Genomic DNA, 16,323 nt, shown 5'->3' with positions numbered 1-16,323 from the left:
TCACGGCTCGAAGCAGAGATGGAGAACCTGGTGGGAAGGCAGGGCCAATCCAGAGGAGCTCAGGTGCATGCAATGTTGCTGAGTGATGAAGGGGTGGAGCCAGGATCCACTCCTTCCCAGCCCCCATTTAAGGGCTGGCAGTGGAAGAACAGGGCTTTTACTGTGGTTTCTGCCAACTTGAGGCTTTCCAATGTAGAGCAGTTTTGTTTCCTTTGGGAGTGTGCTCACTGATGCTGCGCTAGAGCTGACCTTCATTTGCTGCAACCTAGAGCTCAGCTGCTCAACTATCGCTGCTGTGTTTTCCAGCTCATTGTAGAGGTGATGCTGTGGGGATGGCACTGTGGTGATGGTGGGGTGTCACTGGGGAGGACACTGTTGGGGTGATGGGGGTGGGGATGCTGGAATCATGTTGGGGAGTGATGCTGGGCTGTGACATTGTTGGGAAGATACTGAGGGGGATATTAAGGAGTGACAAGGAGGTGAGGGGGTGTTGGGGGGCAAAGTTGTTTGCTGGGGCTGAGGTTGGTTGTTGGAGGCAAGGTTGTCAGGGGTTCTCTTCTATTTGGGCTCTGTACCATGTGTTGGCCATGCTGGTACAGCGTGCAATGGAACAAACCCTGCAGACCCAGGGAAAACCAAAGAAGGAGAGAAGCTGCAGTGGGGATGAAAGACAAAGTGCTCTTTAAAGCAGGGGACGCCCTGCTGATGCTGCGTGTTGCATCCTCTGCTGGCATGTTCCGTTTCTGTCTTTTTGGCAGTTTGCTGTCTTTCTGGGGTCGGATAGTAATAGTGCGCTTCTAGGGGTTCTGCTTCCTGTTTATGGGGATTATGGTGACACTGGGGTGATACTAGGGAGTGATGTGGGGGGCTGATGGGAGTTCACTGGGGTTTGACATCAAGGGGTGATGCTGTTGCAGTGGTGACACTGGGAAGGGATGTTGGAGGGTGATGTTGGGGTGTTACTGAGGGGTAACATCAGGGAGTGATGCTGAGAGGTGATGACGCTGGGAATGATGTTGGGTATCGCTGGGATTTAATATCAAGGAGTGATGCTTGAGGGGAGATACTGGAGTGACAGCCGTGCTGGAGGGATGTTAAAGGTGATACTGGTGATATTAAGCAGTAACAATTGTTAGGAGGTGCTGATGTTGGGGTGGCACTAGGGTGATGTTAGGAGCGATGGGGTATCACTGGGGTGACCTCAGGGAGTGATGCTGGGTGGTGATGTTGGGGGGTTGCACTGTGTGACGTTGGGATGACCTTGGATAATAATAGGGAGTAAAGCTGGGGGGGTGATGTTAGTGTCACTCGGGGCTTTCAACAGGGAGTGATATTGGGGGTGATACTGGAGTGATGTCGGGCTATTACTGGGGATGACATTGTTGGAGTGATGCTGCAGGAGACACGCAGGAATGATGTTGAGGTGACGCTGGATTAATATTTGGCAGAGATGCTGCAGGGTGATGCTAGAGTGACATTGGGGGGATATTTATTGTTGGGGTATCTCTAGGGGATGACATCATGGAGTGACATTGTTCAGAGGATGCTGAAAGGTGATACTGCCGTGACATGGGGGGGACATTTTCGGGTTGTCATGAGTGATGTTGGTGGGTGGTATTGGGTATCACTTGGGGGGGACATTGTGGGCAGGTTGTGTGGAGTGACACTGGGCTGATATGAGGCGTGACTGTGGGGAATGATGTTGGGGTGTACCTTCAGGGTGACACTGGGGTCACATTGTGGGGCTGACATGGTGTGTGTGGGGGGTGTCATTGTTGGGTGGTGATGGGGGATCACTGGGGTTGATATTAAGGAGTGATGCTGGGGTGATGTTGGGGGTATTGCTGGGGGGTGTCATTGCTGGGGTGATGCTGGAGGTGACCTGGCTGCCTGTCCCCACAGCCCCAGTGAAGCTCCAGAGACGCTGGCTGACAACACGGTGACACAGAGCATCCCCATGCACTACAGGATGGGGATGGTGGCCACCTGATGAAGTGTGAGAACACTCCTGGGTTCCCCTGCACACCACAGTCCCCAAAGGGGTCTGTTTTGGCACAGCAGCGCGCATGCACCAGTTTTAGCACAGCAGTACGCATGCGCTGGTTTTGGCTCTACAGTACGCATGCGCCAGCTTTGGCACAACAATGCCCATGCGTCAGTTCTAGCTCTACAACACACATGCGTCAATTTTAGCTCTACAACACGCATGCACCAGTTTTAGAAAAGCTATGCGCATGCACCAGTTTTAGAAAAGCTATGCGCATGCGCCAGTTTTAGCGTAGCAGTACGCATGCGCCAGTGTTAGCTCTACAACACGCATGCGCCAGTTTTAGCAGAGCGGTGCGCATGCGCCAGTTTTCGCGGAGCAGTACGCATGCGCCAGTGTTACCGCTACAGCACGCATGCGCCAGTTTTAGCTGAGAAGTACGCATGCACCAGTGTTAGCGCTACAACACGCATGCGCCAGTTTTAGTAGAGCTGTGCGCATGCGCTAGATTTAGCGGAGCAGTACGCATGCGCCAGTTTTAGCGCTTCAACACGCATGCGCCAGTTTCAGCGGAGCAGTACGCATGCGCGAGTTTTAGCGCTACAACACGCATGCACCAGTTTTAATTGAGCTGTGCGCATGCGCTAGATTTAGCGGAGCAGTACGCATGCGCCAGTTTAAGCGCTTCAACACGCATGCGCCAGTTTTAGTAGAGCTGTGCGCATGCGCTGGATTTAGCGGTGCAGTACGCATGCGCCAGTTTTAGCGCTTCAACACGCATGCGCCTGTTTCAGCGGAGCAGTACGCATGCGCCAGTGTTAGCGCTACAGCACGCATGCGCCAGTTTTAGCAGAGCAGTACGCATGCGCCAGTTTTAGCGCTACAACACGCATGCGCCAGTTTTAGCACAGCTGTGCGCATGCGCCAGTTTTAGCGACGCAGTACGCATGCGCCAGTTTTAGCGCTACAACGCGCAGGCGCCAGTTTCGGCTCTACAACACGCATGCGCCAGTTTTAGCAGAGCAGTACGCATGCGCCAGTTTCAGCTCGACAACACGCATGCGCCAGTTTTAGCACTGCTGTGCGCATGCGCCAGTTTTCGCGGAGCAGTACGCATGCGCCAGTTTTAGCTCAACAACACGCATGCGCCAGTTTTAGCACGGCTATGCGCATGCGCCTGTTTTAGCGGAGCAGTACGCATGCGCCAGTGTTAGCTCTACAACACGCATGCGCTAATTTTTAGCAGAGCAGTACGCATGCGCCTGTTTCGGCTCTGCAGTACGCATGCGCTGGTTTCGGCTCTGCAGTACGCATGCGGCAGTTTGGCACAACAGTGCGCATGAGTCAGTTTTCGCGGAGCAGTACGCATGCGCCAGTTTTGGCTTTACAACACGCATGCGCCAGTTTTTAGCATAACTACGCATGCGCCAGTTCCGGCGCTACAACACGCATGCGCCAGTTTTAGCATTGCATTACGCATGCGCCAGTTTTAGCGGAGCAGCACGCATGCACCAGTTTTGGTACTACAGTGCGCATGCGCCAGTTCTAGCACCGCATTGCGCATGTGCCAGTTTTAGCTCTACAACACGCATGCGCCACTTTTACCACAGCTGTGCGCATGCGCCAGTTTTAGTACAGCTGTACGCATGCGGCAGTTTTGGCACAACAGGGCGCATGCGCCAGTTTCGATAGACTAATACGCATGTGCCAACTTTGGCGCCTACACTGCGCATGCTCTTTTATCGATATTTCACTTGTTTTACGTTTAAAGGCCATCATGTAAATACTTCAGTATTTCGTTACCTAAAATCTGGTGCTCCGCGGGGCACCACCGATCACTGCAGATCAGCGGGGGAAGGAGGAGAGTCTGAGGTGGCCAGCGCGCACATTGCGCTCCAGGAGCTCCTCCGATCTCTCTCCGCTCCCTAAAGCCGCCAACAGCGCTTCCGCCCCTCGTCACAGCGCGGTGCAGTTTCTCACTTTGGCCACGCGGTGGCAGTAGAGACCGCGGAAAGGGCTTCTCCATTCTGGTTTCAAGTGACGAACACAAAGTTAAGCGGGGGGATTGGGTAGAAATGAAGAACAAATGAATAAGAAAAAGAAGAAGAAAAGAAGAAAAAAAAGAAGAAAAAAAGAAAAAGAAGGAACAATTCTCCAAACTCAAGAAACCTGTGTTAACTGCTTATGAATATCTGTAAGAAATGATCGAATTTATATTGTCATGCTTTTTTTTTTTTTTTTTTTAGTTGATGCACTAAAATCTCACTATGTGGCACATCTAATGATAGGGTAGGTTAGCAGCGAGCACAGGGCCATCTTAATGTTCTCTCAGTCACTGTCTTGTTAATATTTTTAATGTTTCGGGTTTATTTTTTTAGTAAATGCCTTTCTTGCATTAAAAAACAATTTAAAAATGCCAAAAAGTAAAACTTGAATTGTTTTTGAATTGTAAAAATGTATGTGGTGGTTCTGTAATGGGGAATATGCAAGGCAATTAACAGCGTTTTGCAAAAATCAAACTAGACTAACTTAAACATCTAAGTCTGATGACGTTATTATTAGAAAGGTAATGTTAAGATCTGAAATTGTGATGTCCCTGTCTCTCTCAGCAGGGCCATTAGTGTCTGAAGGACAGTGGAGTGCTGCTGGTGGGCTGGTCTCAGTGTGCCTCCTCGTGTTCCTTGTCCCTGCAGTCCATTCTGATGCGTCTCCTGGTCCCATGCTCCTTTCAAGTGACTCTTGGTCTTGGGAGGTCTCCCACTGGAGACTGACCTCAAAGTCACCTCAGGCAGGATGGCTCCTGGGACAGACTTACAAGAGGAGGAGACCATTTGTGCCATCCCTATGTGGTAACCCTTGAGGTTTTTTCGGTTCAGCCATGGGCCAGAAAGAATCCTTCCAGACCCATAGCCTGAATACCTCAGCCCAGCTCCCTGCAGAGGGCACCTCAGGGACCTCCCCAAAACCTCAGCACAGAACCTATTGGCTGCTGTGGCCACCCAGTGCCACCAGCAAGGCGAGAGCTGCCTTGAGAAGTGAGCAGTCCCTTCATCATCCTGCTGCATCTGTGAGGAGCTGCACTGCAGACACCATGCAGCCCCATGCCATCCTCCTTCTGTTCTTCTTCCCTGGGACCTGGGCAGAGCCAGAGGGTAAGTTTTAACCATGGCTTACCCTAACCCTTTCTTCTCACCTCAAAAATCCTCCCTTATGGGGCTGTGGTCAAGCTGGGGGGTAAATGAAGCTGAGGTGATGGCGAGCTATGGGGGGCCCCAAGGAGCCATCAGCAATGACAAAACTGGGGACACTTACCCCAGCTCTCTTCCCATCTCCTGCAGGCTCCCACATGCTCAAGCTTCTCCATTTCGCCACCTTCCAAAACAGCACCTCCGTGCTTGTGGGAGGACTGGGACTCTTGGGGGACGTGGAAATAGGGTCTCTGGACAGCCGCACTGGGAACATCCACTACTACCGGCCCTGGCTGCGCCCATCCCTGCTGAAAGGTGACTGGGATGTCATCGAGAGCTCCATCAAGTCATACGTGAGAGATTTCAGCAGGCTGGTGCAGATGTACACCACAGTGCCCTGTACGTGTCCCTTCCCCACCCCATTTCCAAAGTCCCCTCTGGGACAGATCAAGCTTCAGTATAGTAAGGAACAGTGATCACACTGTGGCAGACTATGATAAACAGTGCATATCTGCTGGGCAGACTGGGGACCTACAGTCACCTGAGGGAACAGTGGGTACTCTCAGCAGCCACACTACAGCCAATCCTTGCCAGCCCACCGGCTGCTCTCTACTGTCCTTCCAGACACTAGCCCTGACAGGAGGGACAGATACATCACAGTTCCAGGGCTGGACATCTCCTCAATGGGCTGTGCAGGAAATCAGACCACAGGTGCCAGATTTGGGCCCTTGGGGACACTTCAGCGTCACCACTTCTCTGTAGAGTGGTTCCAGAGAAGGGAAGTGATGTGCAGTGCTCATTCCCCGGGGGCTGACTCAGTGTCACTGGGTGCTAGGGCTAAGCCCCAGCACCCCTGCATGGGCTGTCCCCGTGTCACCATCATGGCAGGGAACATCCCAGAAGGAATAGGTTGTGCTTGGAGGGGGATGGGGTGCAAAGAGACATTGGTACAGCACTGGATCCATTCCCCAGAGCCCAGCAGCCCCTTGGGGACTCATACATTTTCCCCAGGGCACCGAGAGAATGGTGTTCTCGGGAGGTGACAGTGCTGGGACAATATGTCCTTGTACTGCTTCTGGCTGCAGGACACAAACATTCACTTGACTGAGCTTTGGACCACCAGGGCCTTTTTTTGACATTGGAATACAAGAACCAGAGTTTTTGGGCATGGGGCAACACTCAGTGAGACCCAAAGTGGCCACAAAGCTGAGTATCCCACATACCAACTCTACCACAATATCCCTTGCCCCCAGACCCTTTTGTCTTCCAGTCCTCCATAGGCTGTGAGCTCCAGTCCAATGGGACCATCAGGACCTTCTTAGACATTGCTTACGAGGGCCAGAATTTCCTCCGTTTCTGCCTGGACAAAGGCACTTGGGATCAGATGCAACATAACCAGTTGGCAGCCATAGCTGAGCACCTGATGATGAACGCCAGCACTCTCAATGAGGTGATCCAAGTGCTCCTCAACAACACCTGTGTGGACATTCTGAGAATTTTCATCCAGGCTGGGAAAGCAGATCTGGAGAGACAAGGTGAGCTGATCCTGGTGCTGCCACATCAGCCCCAGACGTGGGGGCTGAGCCGTGCCGCACTGCAATCCCCTCGTTTCCATCCCCCAGTGCCACCCATCGCTGTGGTCTTCGCCCGCACGGCCGGCCCAGCGCAGCTCCTGCTGGTTTGCCGTGTCACCAGCTTCTACCCACCGCCCATCACCATCACCTGGCTGCGGGACGGCAGAGAGGTGCCGCCGAGCCCGGCGCTGAGCACCGGCGCTGTGTTACCCAACGCCGACCTCACCTACCAGCTCCGCAGCACCCTGCTGGTGTCCCCCCGGGACGGGCACAGCTACACCTGCCGCGTGCAGCACTGCAGCCTGGGTGACCGCAGCCTCCTCGTCCCCTGGGGTAGGTTGTCCCCCTCGGGGATGCGGCTCCCGAGCCCTGTTCCCTCGGCACGAGGAGCGAGAGAGCTGACGGGCTGTGTTCCTCAGAGCACTCCAAGCAGGGGCTGAGCGCGGGGCTCGGGGCGGTCCTGCTGCTGGCTGCGGCCGCCGTCGCCGCAGGGTTGGTGTGGAGATACAGGTGAGAGCACCTCCTGCCCCGCTGCTCCTCCGAGAGACCCCCGCCCCGCCCCGCAGCGCCCATTCCCGTTGCAGGAAGCGGCAGCGCTTGGACGAGGAGCGCAGCATCCCTCTGGAGGAGCACCGGAGCGCAGCGCAGGATGGGGCAGCCGCGGGACACTACGGGGGCTGCGGCCGCGGAACGCCCGGTGAGGGGAGGGGGCACAGTTGAGTGCTTTTCAGCGCTGCACCTCGTGAAGGCGCCCCAGTGCTCGCGGCAGCCCCCCCAGCCCTGATAAAGGTACCCACCTGCCCACGAGCAGCGAGCTGCGCCCTCCCATTGGCACCTTCTGCATTTTATTGCCCACCCACTGCCTTTATTAACCCTATTCCGGAGATATTTGTGCCTAATTCCCCCTCCAGCGACGCCCACCAGCGGCGCTGGAAGCGCTGAGCAGCACTGAGCTCTACTGTGCTCCGAGAGGAAAGCGACGCTCAAACACTGCCTTGCTCACCATGCAGATGTGGGTGTGAGTGGGATTTGGGTGAAAACAGGCAGGTTTGAGGCAAACGGAGCGTGGAATAAATGAATAATTAGACCTATAGGTTGTACAGCTTGTGTGGAAATCCCAGCCCACAAGTACTTCCTCTGTGAGCATAACCGTGCTGTGGGGCGAGGTGCTCCCAGACGATGGGAGCAGCACCCCAATCTCAGCCCTGGGAGGAACACATCCGCGCTCCTGAACAATTCCGGCTCCAAAAGCAGTGGATCCCAGCAGTGCCTCTGCGCACCTCTGGGCAGAACGGGGCTGGGAAGGGGCATGCAGAGGGAAGGGGCTCGAGGGAAAGCCAAGAGGGAGTGAGAAGTGGTGCCCAGAGGGTACACGCACCGTGGGAGCACCTGAGGGCCTCCGGGGCTCAGCCCTCACCTGGGAAGTTGAAACCCCACATTCTGGGGTCACCGCCGTGCCACCGGGGTCTGAGTGGGCAGAAGCCCCACAGCCCTTCAGGGACACCAATTGCAGTCATGAGGGACAGCACTGGAACCATCCACCCCGGCTCTGCGCTTCCCCTCGACTGAGTTTCAGTTCTGCTTTGCCCCCAGCATGGGGCCCATAGGAAAGGGGAAGAGAAACATGTCTGTTTGTGCCTGGGGGTGGCTGGCTAGGGGGAGATGGGGGCTCCTGGTCACCCCATGACCCTTTGCCCAGCACCCATCACATGCTGCAGCACCCCAATATTGGCACAAATGTCCTCACTCTCTGCCACCAGTAGAGGGGTGCAGTTGCTGCGCAGTGATCCAAAAGAAAACAAGTTCAGCCTCATTCCCTCATATGCTTCTCCAGCCCCCATCTTAGACCCTCCCAGAAACCTCACTGGCCAGCCCCATTGGTGGAGCGCAGCCTTTGGGACCCCACTGCACTTCCTCTTCCCACCATCCTTGCTGCACTGCCTTCGCTGCAGGCACGATGTGGCCTCACTACCTCTTCCTCTTCCTTCTCCTCCACGAGACATGGGCAGAAGCAGAAAGTAAGTGGGAGCCCCTGCTCACCCCAGCCATCATCATGGGACCCTATAGCAGTGTGTGGGGAGGCATGGCTAAGAGACCTTTTCCTGTGTGATGGGAATAGTCTCCAGTACCGAGGGGCTGCCCCCACCCTCACAGCACCCAAAGGGGCCCCTGTCTATGCCCACTTGCCTCTAGACTGGGGATCATGTGGATGAGCTTCTTGCCATGACACCCTGCATGTCCTTCTACAGCAGAGATGGTCACCTGGGCAATGGGGTACATCCACCATTCACTCCCCTCTTTCCTGCAGCCTCATGCCCTCCCCCTGAAGAATTACAGTTTTTCCAGCTCTTCTACACGTTGCTCTTGGATAACATCAGCTCCACAGAACTGACTGGGACGGCTCTGCTGGCAGATGTGCCCATAGGGGTGCTGGATCCACACACCTGGAACTTAAACATCTGCCGGCCATGGGTCCACGAGGCCACGGCTAAGAGTGAAGTGAAGAAGATTCTGTCCTTCTCCATGGTCGGCATACGCAATACGATTCGGTTCATGCATGAGATGGCTACAAAGGCAGGGTTGGACTGTGAGTAGGAGGGACAGCTGCAGACCAAGCAACAGAGTTTGTGGGATCTTCTAGGGGTCTGACAGCCTCCAAAAAGTGATGGGTTGTGGGGTCTTTTGGCAGGGGCTGACAGCCTCCAAAGGGTGATGGGAAACACTCTGTCTCCTGAGATTTCAGTGGAGCGCTGAAATGCGTTGTGGGGTTTCTGCCCCCTGATCCTGCTCCCCTGATATGGAGGACATGTAGGATCTGCTCCCACAATTATCAGGGCCGTGGGAATCACCTGGCACGAATCAGGGAAGGGGAAACACGAAGGAAAATATTGCAGGGGGACATTCTGCAGGGCAAAGTGCTTGAGCTGCCACCCTGCACTGCTCGGCTCTTCTCCTTTGGCAGCTCATGTGGTCACGGTGCCCATCGTGCCCACACCTCCCCAGCCATCTTCATGTCCCTATGCTCACATACCCTTCTGCCCCTTGCAGACCCACTGGTTTTCCAGATCCACACAGGCTGCAAGCTTTACACCAACGGAACAAGATGGAGCTTTGTCAACATTGGGGAAGGTGGCAGAGACCTGGTGACATACGACCTGAGTGAGGAGCGCTGGGTTCCCCGGAGGTCCACCCTGCTGGCTGAGCTGATGAGCAACACTCTCACTGACCTCCGCGCCGTGTCGGGGCTCCTGGAGCACATCTTCTCCACCTCCTTGCCAGACTACATCCTCATGCTGCACAAGGAAGGGAGGACAGATCTGGAGAGACGAGGTGAGCGATCCTTGGCCCTCAGATAGCCACCCTATTGCTCCCAGATTGAGTTGTGCTCACACTGAACTCCCATTGCTGCTGTCCCCAGTGCCACCCATCGCTGTGGTCTTCGCCCGCACGGCCGGCCCAGCGCAGCTCCTGCTGGTTTGCCGTGTCACCAGCTTCTACCCACCGCCCATCACCATCACCTGGCTGCGGGACGGCAGAGAGGTGCCGCCGAGCCCGGCGCTGAGCACCGGCGCTGTGTTACCCAACGCCGACCTCACCTACCAGCTCCGCAGCACCCTGCTGGTGTCCCCCCGGGACGGGCACAGCTACACCTGCCGCGTGCAGCACTGCAGCCTGGGTGACCGCAGCCTCCTCGTCCTCTGGGGTAGGGAATGGGGATGGGATTTGGGTGGCCTGGAGCTGCCACACGCTCACGGCTATCCTCTGCTCTCTCCCCATTCAAGAAAACCCCAGTGCATCTTCCACCATCGTCGTCACCATCACCATCCTTTTCCTCACTGCCATCATCATCGGGGCAGTTTGGTGGTGGAGGCATAGGTGAGGGCTCTGGCTGTGGGGTCTGAGCTTCCCAAAATATCCATCATGGCTCACAGTGGTATCCTCTTGCAGGAAACACGCTGGGTCTGGAAGGGATTCCCGGGCACTCCTCATCTGATGCCCACCCTGCACTGAGACCCTCACTCCCTGCTCCATTTCCAAGCCAGCTGCACCGATGGTGGTGACAAAGCAGTGCCGCACCAGCAGGGGACAGAGCAGACCACAGAAGAGCATTCATTGCCTTATGACAAAGTGTCCCTCTTCTCTTCCCCTAACCCTGTACTGTGTATCCAGCCTTGACCCAGTGTCTCTTCCTCATCCCAGTGCTCCCGCCTCATCCCTTCTCCTATACCCACTGTATGTCCCCCCTCACAGCCCCAGTCCTGTCCCTGCACCCCTTCTTCAGCCCATGTCCTTTCACATCCCAAACTGTCCCTTTTCTGCGCCACCTGTCCTTCCCATCCCACGCCCCATTCTGTCCCTGTCTCTCTTCCCAGTCCCCACATCCATCTGCTGTCCCCTGTGTCCCCTATCCTGTGGCTCTGGGTGAGGTTGCCTTGTTGGCCCTCAGCAAAATGGGGAAGAATGAGGCAAAACTGTGAAGTTATGTACTTTATTTTTTCTTCCCGTAAAAACACAAACAGGCACAGGTGTTGCCATCACTGACTCCAGGAGGCAGGGCCGAGCCCATTGGGAGGGTATGAAGTCACCAGTGATGTCACCAAAGGATGAGGTGGCCAAGGGAAAGGGACATGTGGCCCCATCCAGCAGTGACACCATCAGCTATGACACAGCTTTGACTCCATGATGACACTCCATAGAGACCCCTGAGGACACTCCAACGGCATTCCAGATGAATTTCCTGGGACCCTGCTGTGACATCCCAGTGACACAATGGTGACACCCTATGGTCCCCTGGACACCTGTCATATGCGATGGGGACACCTCTGTGTGTGGTGGTGACATCCTAGGCATGCTTCAGTACACCCCCGGGCCCCCAAACATCCTTCAGCTCTCCCAGTTCCTCCCTGAATGTCCTCACTGAGACCCACATGTTGAGACTCCCCGATGTCCCCTGAGTTCTCCCAATAAGCCCTAAAGGCCACCCTCCCCTAAAGCTCCCACAGTTACCCCTGGGAATCCCCAATGCAACCCTAGAGGACTCCATGGACCCCTCCCCATGCCACCCCACAATATAATGACAACATCCATCCAAAAGCCTTTCCATCCATCACACCCTCCCACTGTCCCCCATCTCAGTGCTTTCCAGCACTGTCCCCTCATCACCTGTCACTGTTCCCTCTGCCACTGTCCTCCCATCCCCCATCCCCACGTCCTCCCTGGCCACCTCCTTGCCTCCAATCTCCCGCTGTCCCCGTGAGCTTCTGGCCCAATGGGTGACAGTCCTACGGGCACTGCTGGAGGCTGTGGAGCCCTCTAGGAGCCGGGGCAGGAGTGCAGCCCCAGCAGTGCGACACAGTCCCCGTCCGGCGCAGGCATAGAGCAGCGGATTTAGGGCACTGCTGAGGAATGCCAGCGCAGTGGCTGGTGGCCGGATGGCCTTGGCAACCTTTCTTAGAGTCTCACTGCAGCTCTGCAGCTCCACCACCACTTCCAACAAGCTCCCGACATGGTAGGGTCCCCAGGTGATGGCAAAGGCGACCACCACGGCAGCCACCAACCGCAGCGTGCGGCCCCGCCGTGCCAATCGCGTCCGCCGCAGCCGCCACAGCAGCAGCCCATAACCAATGGCCACGGTGACCAGTGGCACAGCCCAGCCCAGCCCTGTCTCCAGCAGGTTGTGGGTTACCAGCCAAGCACTGGAACTGTGGTTCCGCTCGCACATCCCGTTCTCCACGTGCCGGAAAGCAATAGAAGGGGTGGCCAGCACCAAGGCCACCAGCCAAGTGACGGCAGCAGCCCCGTGGGCCAGCTGGGTGGCACGGTCACCTGCCAGCACTGCAGCTGATGGTCGGGACACCACCAGGCAGCGATGCAGGCCGAGCAGTGCAATGAGGAAGACGCTGGTGTACATGGCGGCTGCACAGATGTAGTTGCAACCACGGCATGCGGCTGGGCCCAGGTTCCAGCGGCCACTGCTGAGGAATTGGATGTAAACAGGGCCAGTGAGCAGTGTGGCCACGTCAGCCAGGGCCAGATGGGCAACCAGCACCATGGGGATGCTGCGGCGACAGGTGACGATATAGCTCCACAGCACGAACGCGTTGCCTGGCAGCCCTATGACCATTGCCAGTGACAGCAGGGTCAGTCCCAGTGCTGCATTGGGGATTGCAGAGACAGTCACATTGGAAGGAGGTGTGGACATGGCAGGAGACCTGTGGGGAGAGGGGTAACCAGCATCCTGCAGAGCAGACTCATGCCTACCTCCTTTGCTCAGTCTCCCCATCCCTCCCCTCCAATACTGCCCTTCCTTGTCTGTCCCATCATCCTTCCTTCCTTCCCCCCATTCTCTGAGGTCTCTTCTTCCTTTGCTACTCTCACCTCTTCCTCCTTATCTTGGCATTCTCCAGACCTCAAAGCTGTCCCCCAGACTTCCCAGTGCACCAACCACATGAATCAAGTTTTCCCACAAACCTCGCAGATGATCCCTTAGGCATCTCAATTTTTCACCCAGACTTTCTAGTTGCCCCAAAAACCTCTCAGTCCCCTTCCAGCCTTGCCACTGATCCCATCCCACAAATCTTACAGATCCTGAAGACCTCCCAGCTGTCCATCTATCCCTCCCAGTTGTTCCAGGTGACCCTCACCAACGGCCCTGCCCTTCCAGCCTTCCCCCACTACCTCAGGGACTCACATATCCTTTCACAGAGACTCTGGCAAGGGTGATGGGTCCTCAGTGCCCCCGTTGTCAACACTGACCACGAACACTAGGTGCTACTTCCCTTCCGCTCAGCACCAGGAAGGAAACACTCACGCAAGAGGAAGAAGGCAGGGAAACCACAGGCAGGAAGGGGGCATATGAGGAGTGACTGCAGACCTTAATTTTCCCCTGCCTGAGTGGAGACAGGAGAGCGTAAAAGCTCTGATGGCACTGCCAACAGGTAATGAGATCCTCCAAAGTGTCCTCCAGGAGGATACTGCCTGGCTGTGGGGATGGTAGGAGCACATCAAGATAGCATGGAGGGCACATCTTCTATGTGCCTGCTAACACGTATGGCTAATGCACCTTCTTCCTTCCTTCATTCCTCCCTCCACCTTCCTATCCCAACAGATGAATCATAGCCTGAAAACTGGTAATTCCATAGATGATAGTGTGATGGGGCACAATCCCAAGCAAGACAAAGATCTGTTACCCAGCTCGCTGAAGGACACTTTCCTCCAGTCTACTACCACACCAAGAGAAGTAGGACTGGAGATCTCTGACAACAGCACTCAACTTTGTATCTCCCACCCAATTTCTACGATGCTGTGACTGACAAAAAGTATCAAGACAAAAACAGCCATTTTTGCTCTCTGCTGATGCCCTCCCCCAGCTCCAATGCCATAGGCCTGGGGATCAGATGTTACCCAACAGAAAAATATAAATGGTGTCACAGACAGGATTGTAACAGATAAACTGCTGCAAAAATACAGCATGTCCCTCCCCAGCAAGGAGCGGGCTCAGAAGTTTGGAAGGACCAAGAGAAATTGGTGTCAGAATTAAACAGGAACGGGGAACAGAAATAAAAGCAAAGGGAAGTTAATCTGAGGACAAACCCCTGAGAGCAGAGGAAAGGAAAGGAGTTGCCCCGGGCATTCTTGGAGTCAGCACTGACCAGCAGCCTGTGGAAAACTGCTGCTGAATAATAACAGCTCATCTTAATTCCAATTAGACCTTAAAGGTATTCGGCAAAATGTTTTAAATACAGAAGCACAAGTTTTAATGATTAATACAACAAGCAATTCAGCTAGGATGTCCCATGCAAACAGAACAAAACGTTGTGTGCCAAACTGCCAGAACTAATTTCTGGCTCGCAGGTGAAAAATGCACGCTGATCACTCACTCTGCAATTATGATTTGCCAAGAGAAATATTTCATGTTTCAGTGTTTTAAACAGAGGCCCTCAGCACCCAGTTCTTCAGTGTGAACATCCATCCCATCCCCTGTGGATACAAGGAGGCTGCACAGATTTTGCTGGGACCCCTCCTCCTCCCCCATGGCCCTTTTTAAGGCCAGCCTGTAGAGTTTAACCCTTGTTGTCCCTCAGCGAGTCTCGGTGACATAAACCTGGAACGTTCTGAATCAGGTCCTGTATGATTCCAAGTGCAGGGATGAGGTGCCAGGCAGTAAGGCACAAAGCAAGCACACGCAGAGCTGCATAAAGGTGACAAACAGGCATTGCTTTGAAAATTGCTCCCTGGTTGCTCTTCCTTACGTCAGTCCCTTGGTGTGCACAGCCAGGTGACAGCTCATTAGCTGTCCTGCAGTATCATGCAGGATTTCACACAGCGCTGTGTGTTCTATCACACTGATTAGGCTTATATAATTAAGTCTCACTTCCTTTTTGTGGTGCTGTTACACATACTTGTGTTCTGGTTTTTACACTCTTGTCCTTGTATTGCTGCACCGTCACTGCTGTGGCCAACCACAAGTTTCCCCCTGTGGAATTTCTCCTCACATTTCTGCATATTTGTCAGTTCAAGGAACAATTCCCTGCTGCTGCTTTTCATCACCATGATGTGTTGGGACATCTGACATAATTTTCCGGAATCCCAGAAACCACCACAAAGTTGTCATGATAGGCAAAAATACAAACAGCACGAACAGTCATTTCAGTGCGGTCAGCATTCAGCCCGGCTGTTCTGCTTCACCTCCTGAGCCAAGTGATGTAGCTGTTCCATTTTCCCTTTGACTCCTTATCTGACAGCTTAAAACAACACATTCCTTTCAACTCCTCCCACCCATAACTGTGTCTTAACAGAGGTAATGGCTGTCTGTGTGGGTCTCAGTGGGGACAATCATGGAGGAATTGGGAGAGCTGAAGGATGTTGGGGTCCTAGAGGTGTCCTGAAGGATGCCCAGGATGTCACCACCACACACAGGGGTGCCCCCAAGGCATATGAGGGGCACCCAGAGTGGCTTGAGGTATCACCATTCTGTCATTGGGATGTTATAGTGTGTAATGGCAATGCTAAGTCGGGGCTTGAAGCAGTGATTGAGCACCTCAATCACTGGGAGGGTGGGAAGGTGGGGCCAACCAGGAGAGCTCAGGTGTATGCAATGCACCTGAGTGCCTGGGAGGGATGGAGCCAGAATCCACCCCTTCTCAGTCTTCATTTAAGGGCTGGCAGTGGAGGGGAGGCCATTTTGCTGGAGATCTCTGCCTACCTGAGACCTTTTGAAAGTGAGCTATTTTTCTTCCTTCATTTCTGTGTCCATGGCTGCTTTGTTTGGGCTTGTCCTTGTTTGCTTCAGCCTAGAACTTTGCTACCCCACTACAGGATCTGTGGGGATTAGGAAAGGGGACAGGGACAGGATGGGGGCTTGAGATAGGGAGGGCAGGTGGTATGGAAGCAGCAGGGTCCATTCAGGATAGCGTGGCTCCTGCTGGTTTGCTGTGTCGCCTGCTTCTCTCCTGCCCCTTATGGCCCCGTGTGTTCCCTGTGGCACCAAAGGGCTCTGTGTGCTGCTGTGTTGGGGTCACGGAGGGAGAGAGCTGTGGGGCCACATTTAGGGTCACCTCCTGACCCCTACTTG

General features: G+C 54.7%; 3 protein-coding genes and 1 long non-coding RNA gene across 5 annotated transcripts; 3 read left to right on the top strand and 1 right to left on the bottom strand.

Annotated features, from left to right (window-relative positions):
* Positions 1 to 293: 293 nt before the first annotated feature.
* Positions 294 to 1,969, top strand: LOC122192038. The gene is made up of 3 exons (XR_006182524.1): positions 294 to 318; positions 1,511 to 1,553; positions 1,903 to 1,969. It is a non-coding gene; the product is annotated as an uncharacterized LOC122192038 (long non-coding RNA).
* A 2,158-nt stretch (positions 1,970 to 4,127) lies between these two features.
* On the top strand, positions 4,128 to 7,701 carry LOC122192040 (antigen-presenting glycoprotein CD1d-like). Its single transcript, XM_042892469.1, has 8 exons — positions 4,128 to 4,181; positions 4,597 to 5,139; positions 5,326 to 5,574; positions 6,429 to 6,710; positions 6,798 to 7,082; positions 7,169 to 7,259; positions 7,334 to 7,446; positions 7,661 to 7,701. The coding sequence occupies exons 2-8, from the start codon at positions 4,866 to 4,868 to the stop codon at positions 7,699 to 7,701; spliced, it is 1,335 nt and encodes a 444-aa protein (XP_042748403.1). The 5' UTR covers positions 4,128 to 4,181; positions 4,597 to 4,865.
* A 975-nt stretch (positions 7,702 to 8,676) lies between these two features.
* Positions 8,677 to 11,247, top strand: LOC122192039 (T-cell surface glycoprotein CD1b-3-like). 2 transcript variants are annotated; one of them, XM_042892467.1, is made up of 6 exons: positions 8,677 to 8,767; positions 9,058 to 9,336; positions 9,798 to 10,079; positions 10,168 to 10,452; positions 10,532 to 10,625; positions 10,698 to 11,247. In XM_042892467.1, the coding sequence occupies exons 1-6, from the start codon at positions 8,707 to 8,709 to the stop codon at positions 10,741 to 10,743; spliced, it is 1,047 nt and encodes a 348-aa protein (XP_042748401.1). In that variant the 5' UTR covers positions 8,677 to 8,706; the 3' UTR covers positions 10,744 to 11,247. The 2 variants fall into 2 exon arrangements, with proteins under 2 accessions (XP_042748401.1, XP_042748402.1); XM_042892468.1 differs by lacking the exon at positions 10,532 to 10,625.
* A 609-nt stretch (positions 11,248 to 11,856) lies between these two features.
* LTB4R (leukotriene B4 receptor) lies at positions 11,857 to 13,528 on the bottom strand. Its single transcript, XM_042892471.1, has 2 exons — positions 13,441 to 13,528; positions 11,857 to 12,961 (listed from the first exon to the last, which is right to left on the bottom strand). Coding segments are annotated over exons 1-2 (1,107 nt in total). The 5' UTR covers positions 13,443 to 13,528.
* Between the last annotated feature and the right edge of the window lie 2,795 nt (positions 13,529 to 16,323).

This window comes from Lagopus leucura, unplaced genomic scaffold (genome assembly GCF_019238085.1).
Source record: "Lagopus leucura isolate 7727_CA_CO unplaced genomic scaffold, USGS_WTPT01 200-6_obj-0_obj, whole genome shotgun sequence".
NCBI classification, from domain to species: Eukaryota; Metazoa; Chordata; class Aves; order Galliformes; family Phasianidae; genus Lagopus; species Lagopus leucura.
Note: the sequence above shows the minus strand (reverse complement) of the source record. Positions and strands in the feature narration are given on the sequence as shown.

Coding starts and splice junctions, on each gene's coding strand:
- LOC122192040 (XM_042892469.1), top strand. CDS start 4,866: ATGGGCCAGAAAGAATCCTTCCAGACCCATAGCCTGAATACCTCAGCC. Junction 5,140..5,325: donor GACCTGGGCAGAGCCAGAGG/GTAAGTTTTAAC, acceptor CATCTCCTGCAG/GCTCCCACATGCTCAAGCTT. Junction 7,447..7,660: donor CTGCGGCCGCGGAACGCCCG/GTGAGGGGAGGG, acceptor TTCCCCCTCCAG/CGACGCCCACCAGCGGCGCT.
- LOC122192039 (XM_042892467.1), top strand. CDS start 8,707: ATGTGGCCTCACTACCTCTTCCTCTTCCTTCTCCTCCACGAGACATGG. Junction 8,768..9,057: donor GACATGGGCAGAAGCAGAAA/GTAAGTGGGAGC, acceptor TCTTTCCTGCAG/CCTCATGCCCTCCCCCTGAA. Junction 9,337..9,797: donor TACAAAGGCAGGGTTGGACT/GTGAGTAGGAGG, acceptor TGCCCCTTGCAG/ACCCACTGGTTTTCCAGATC.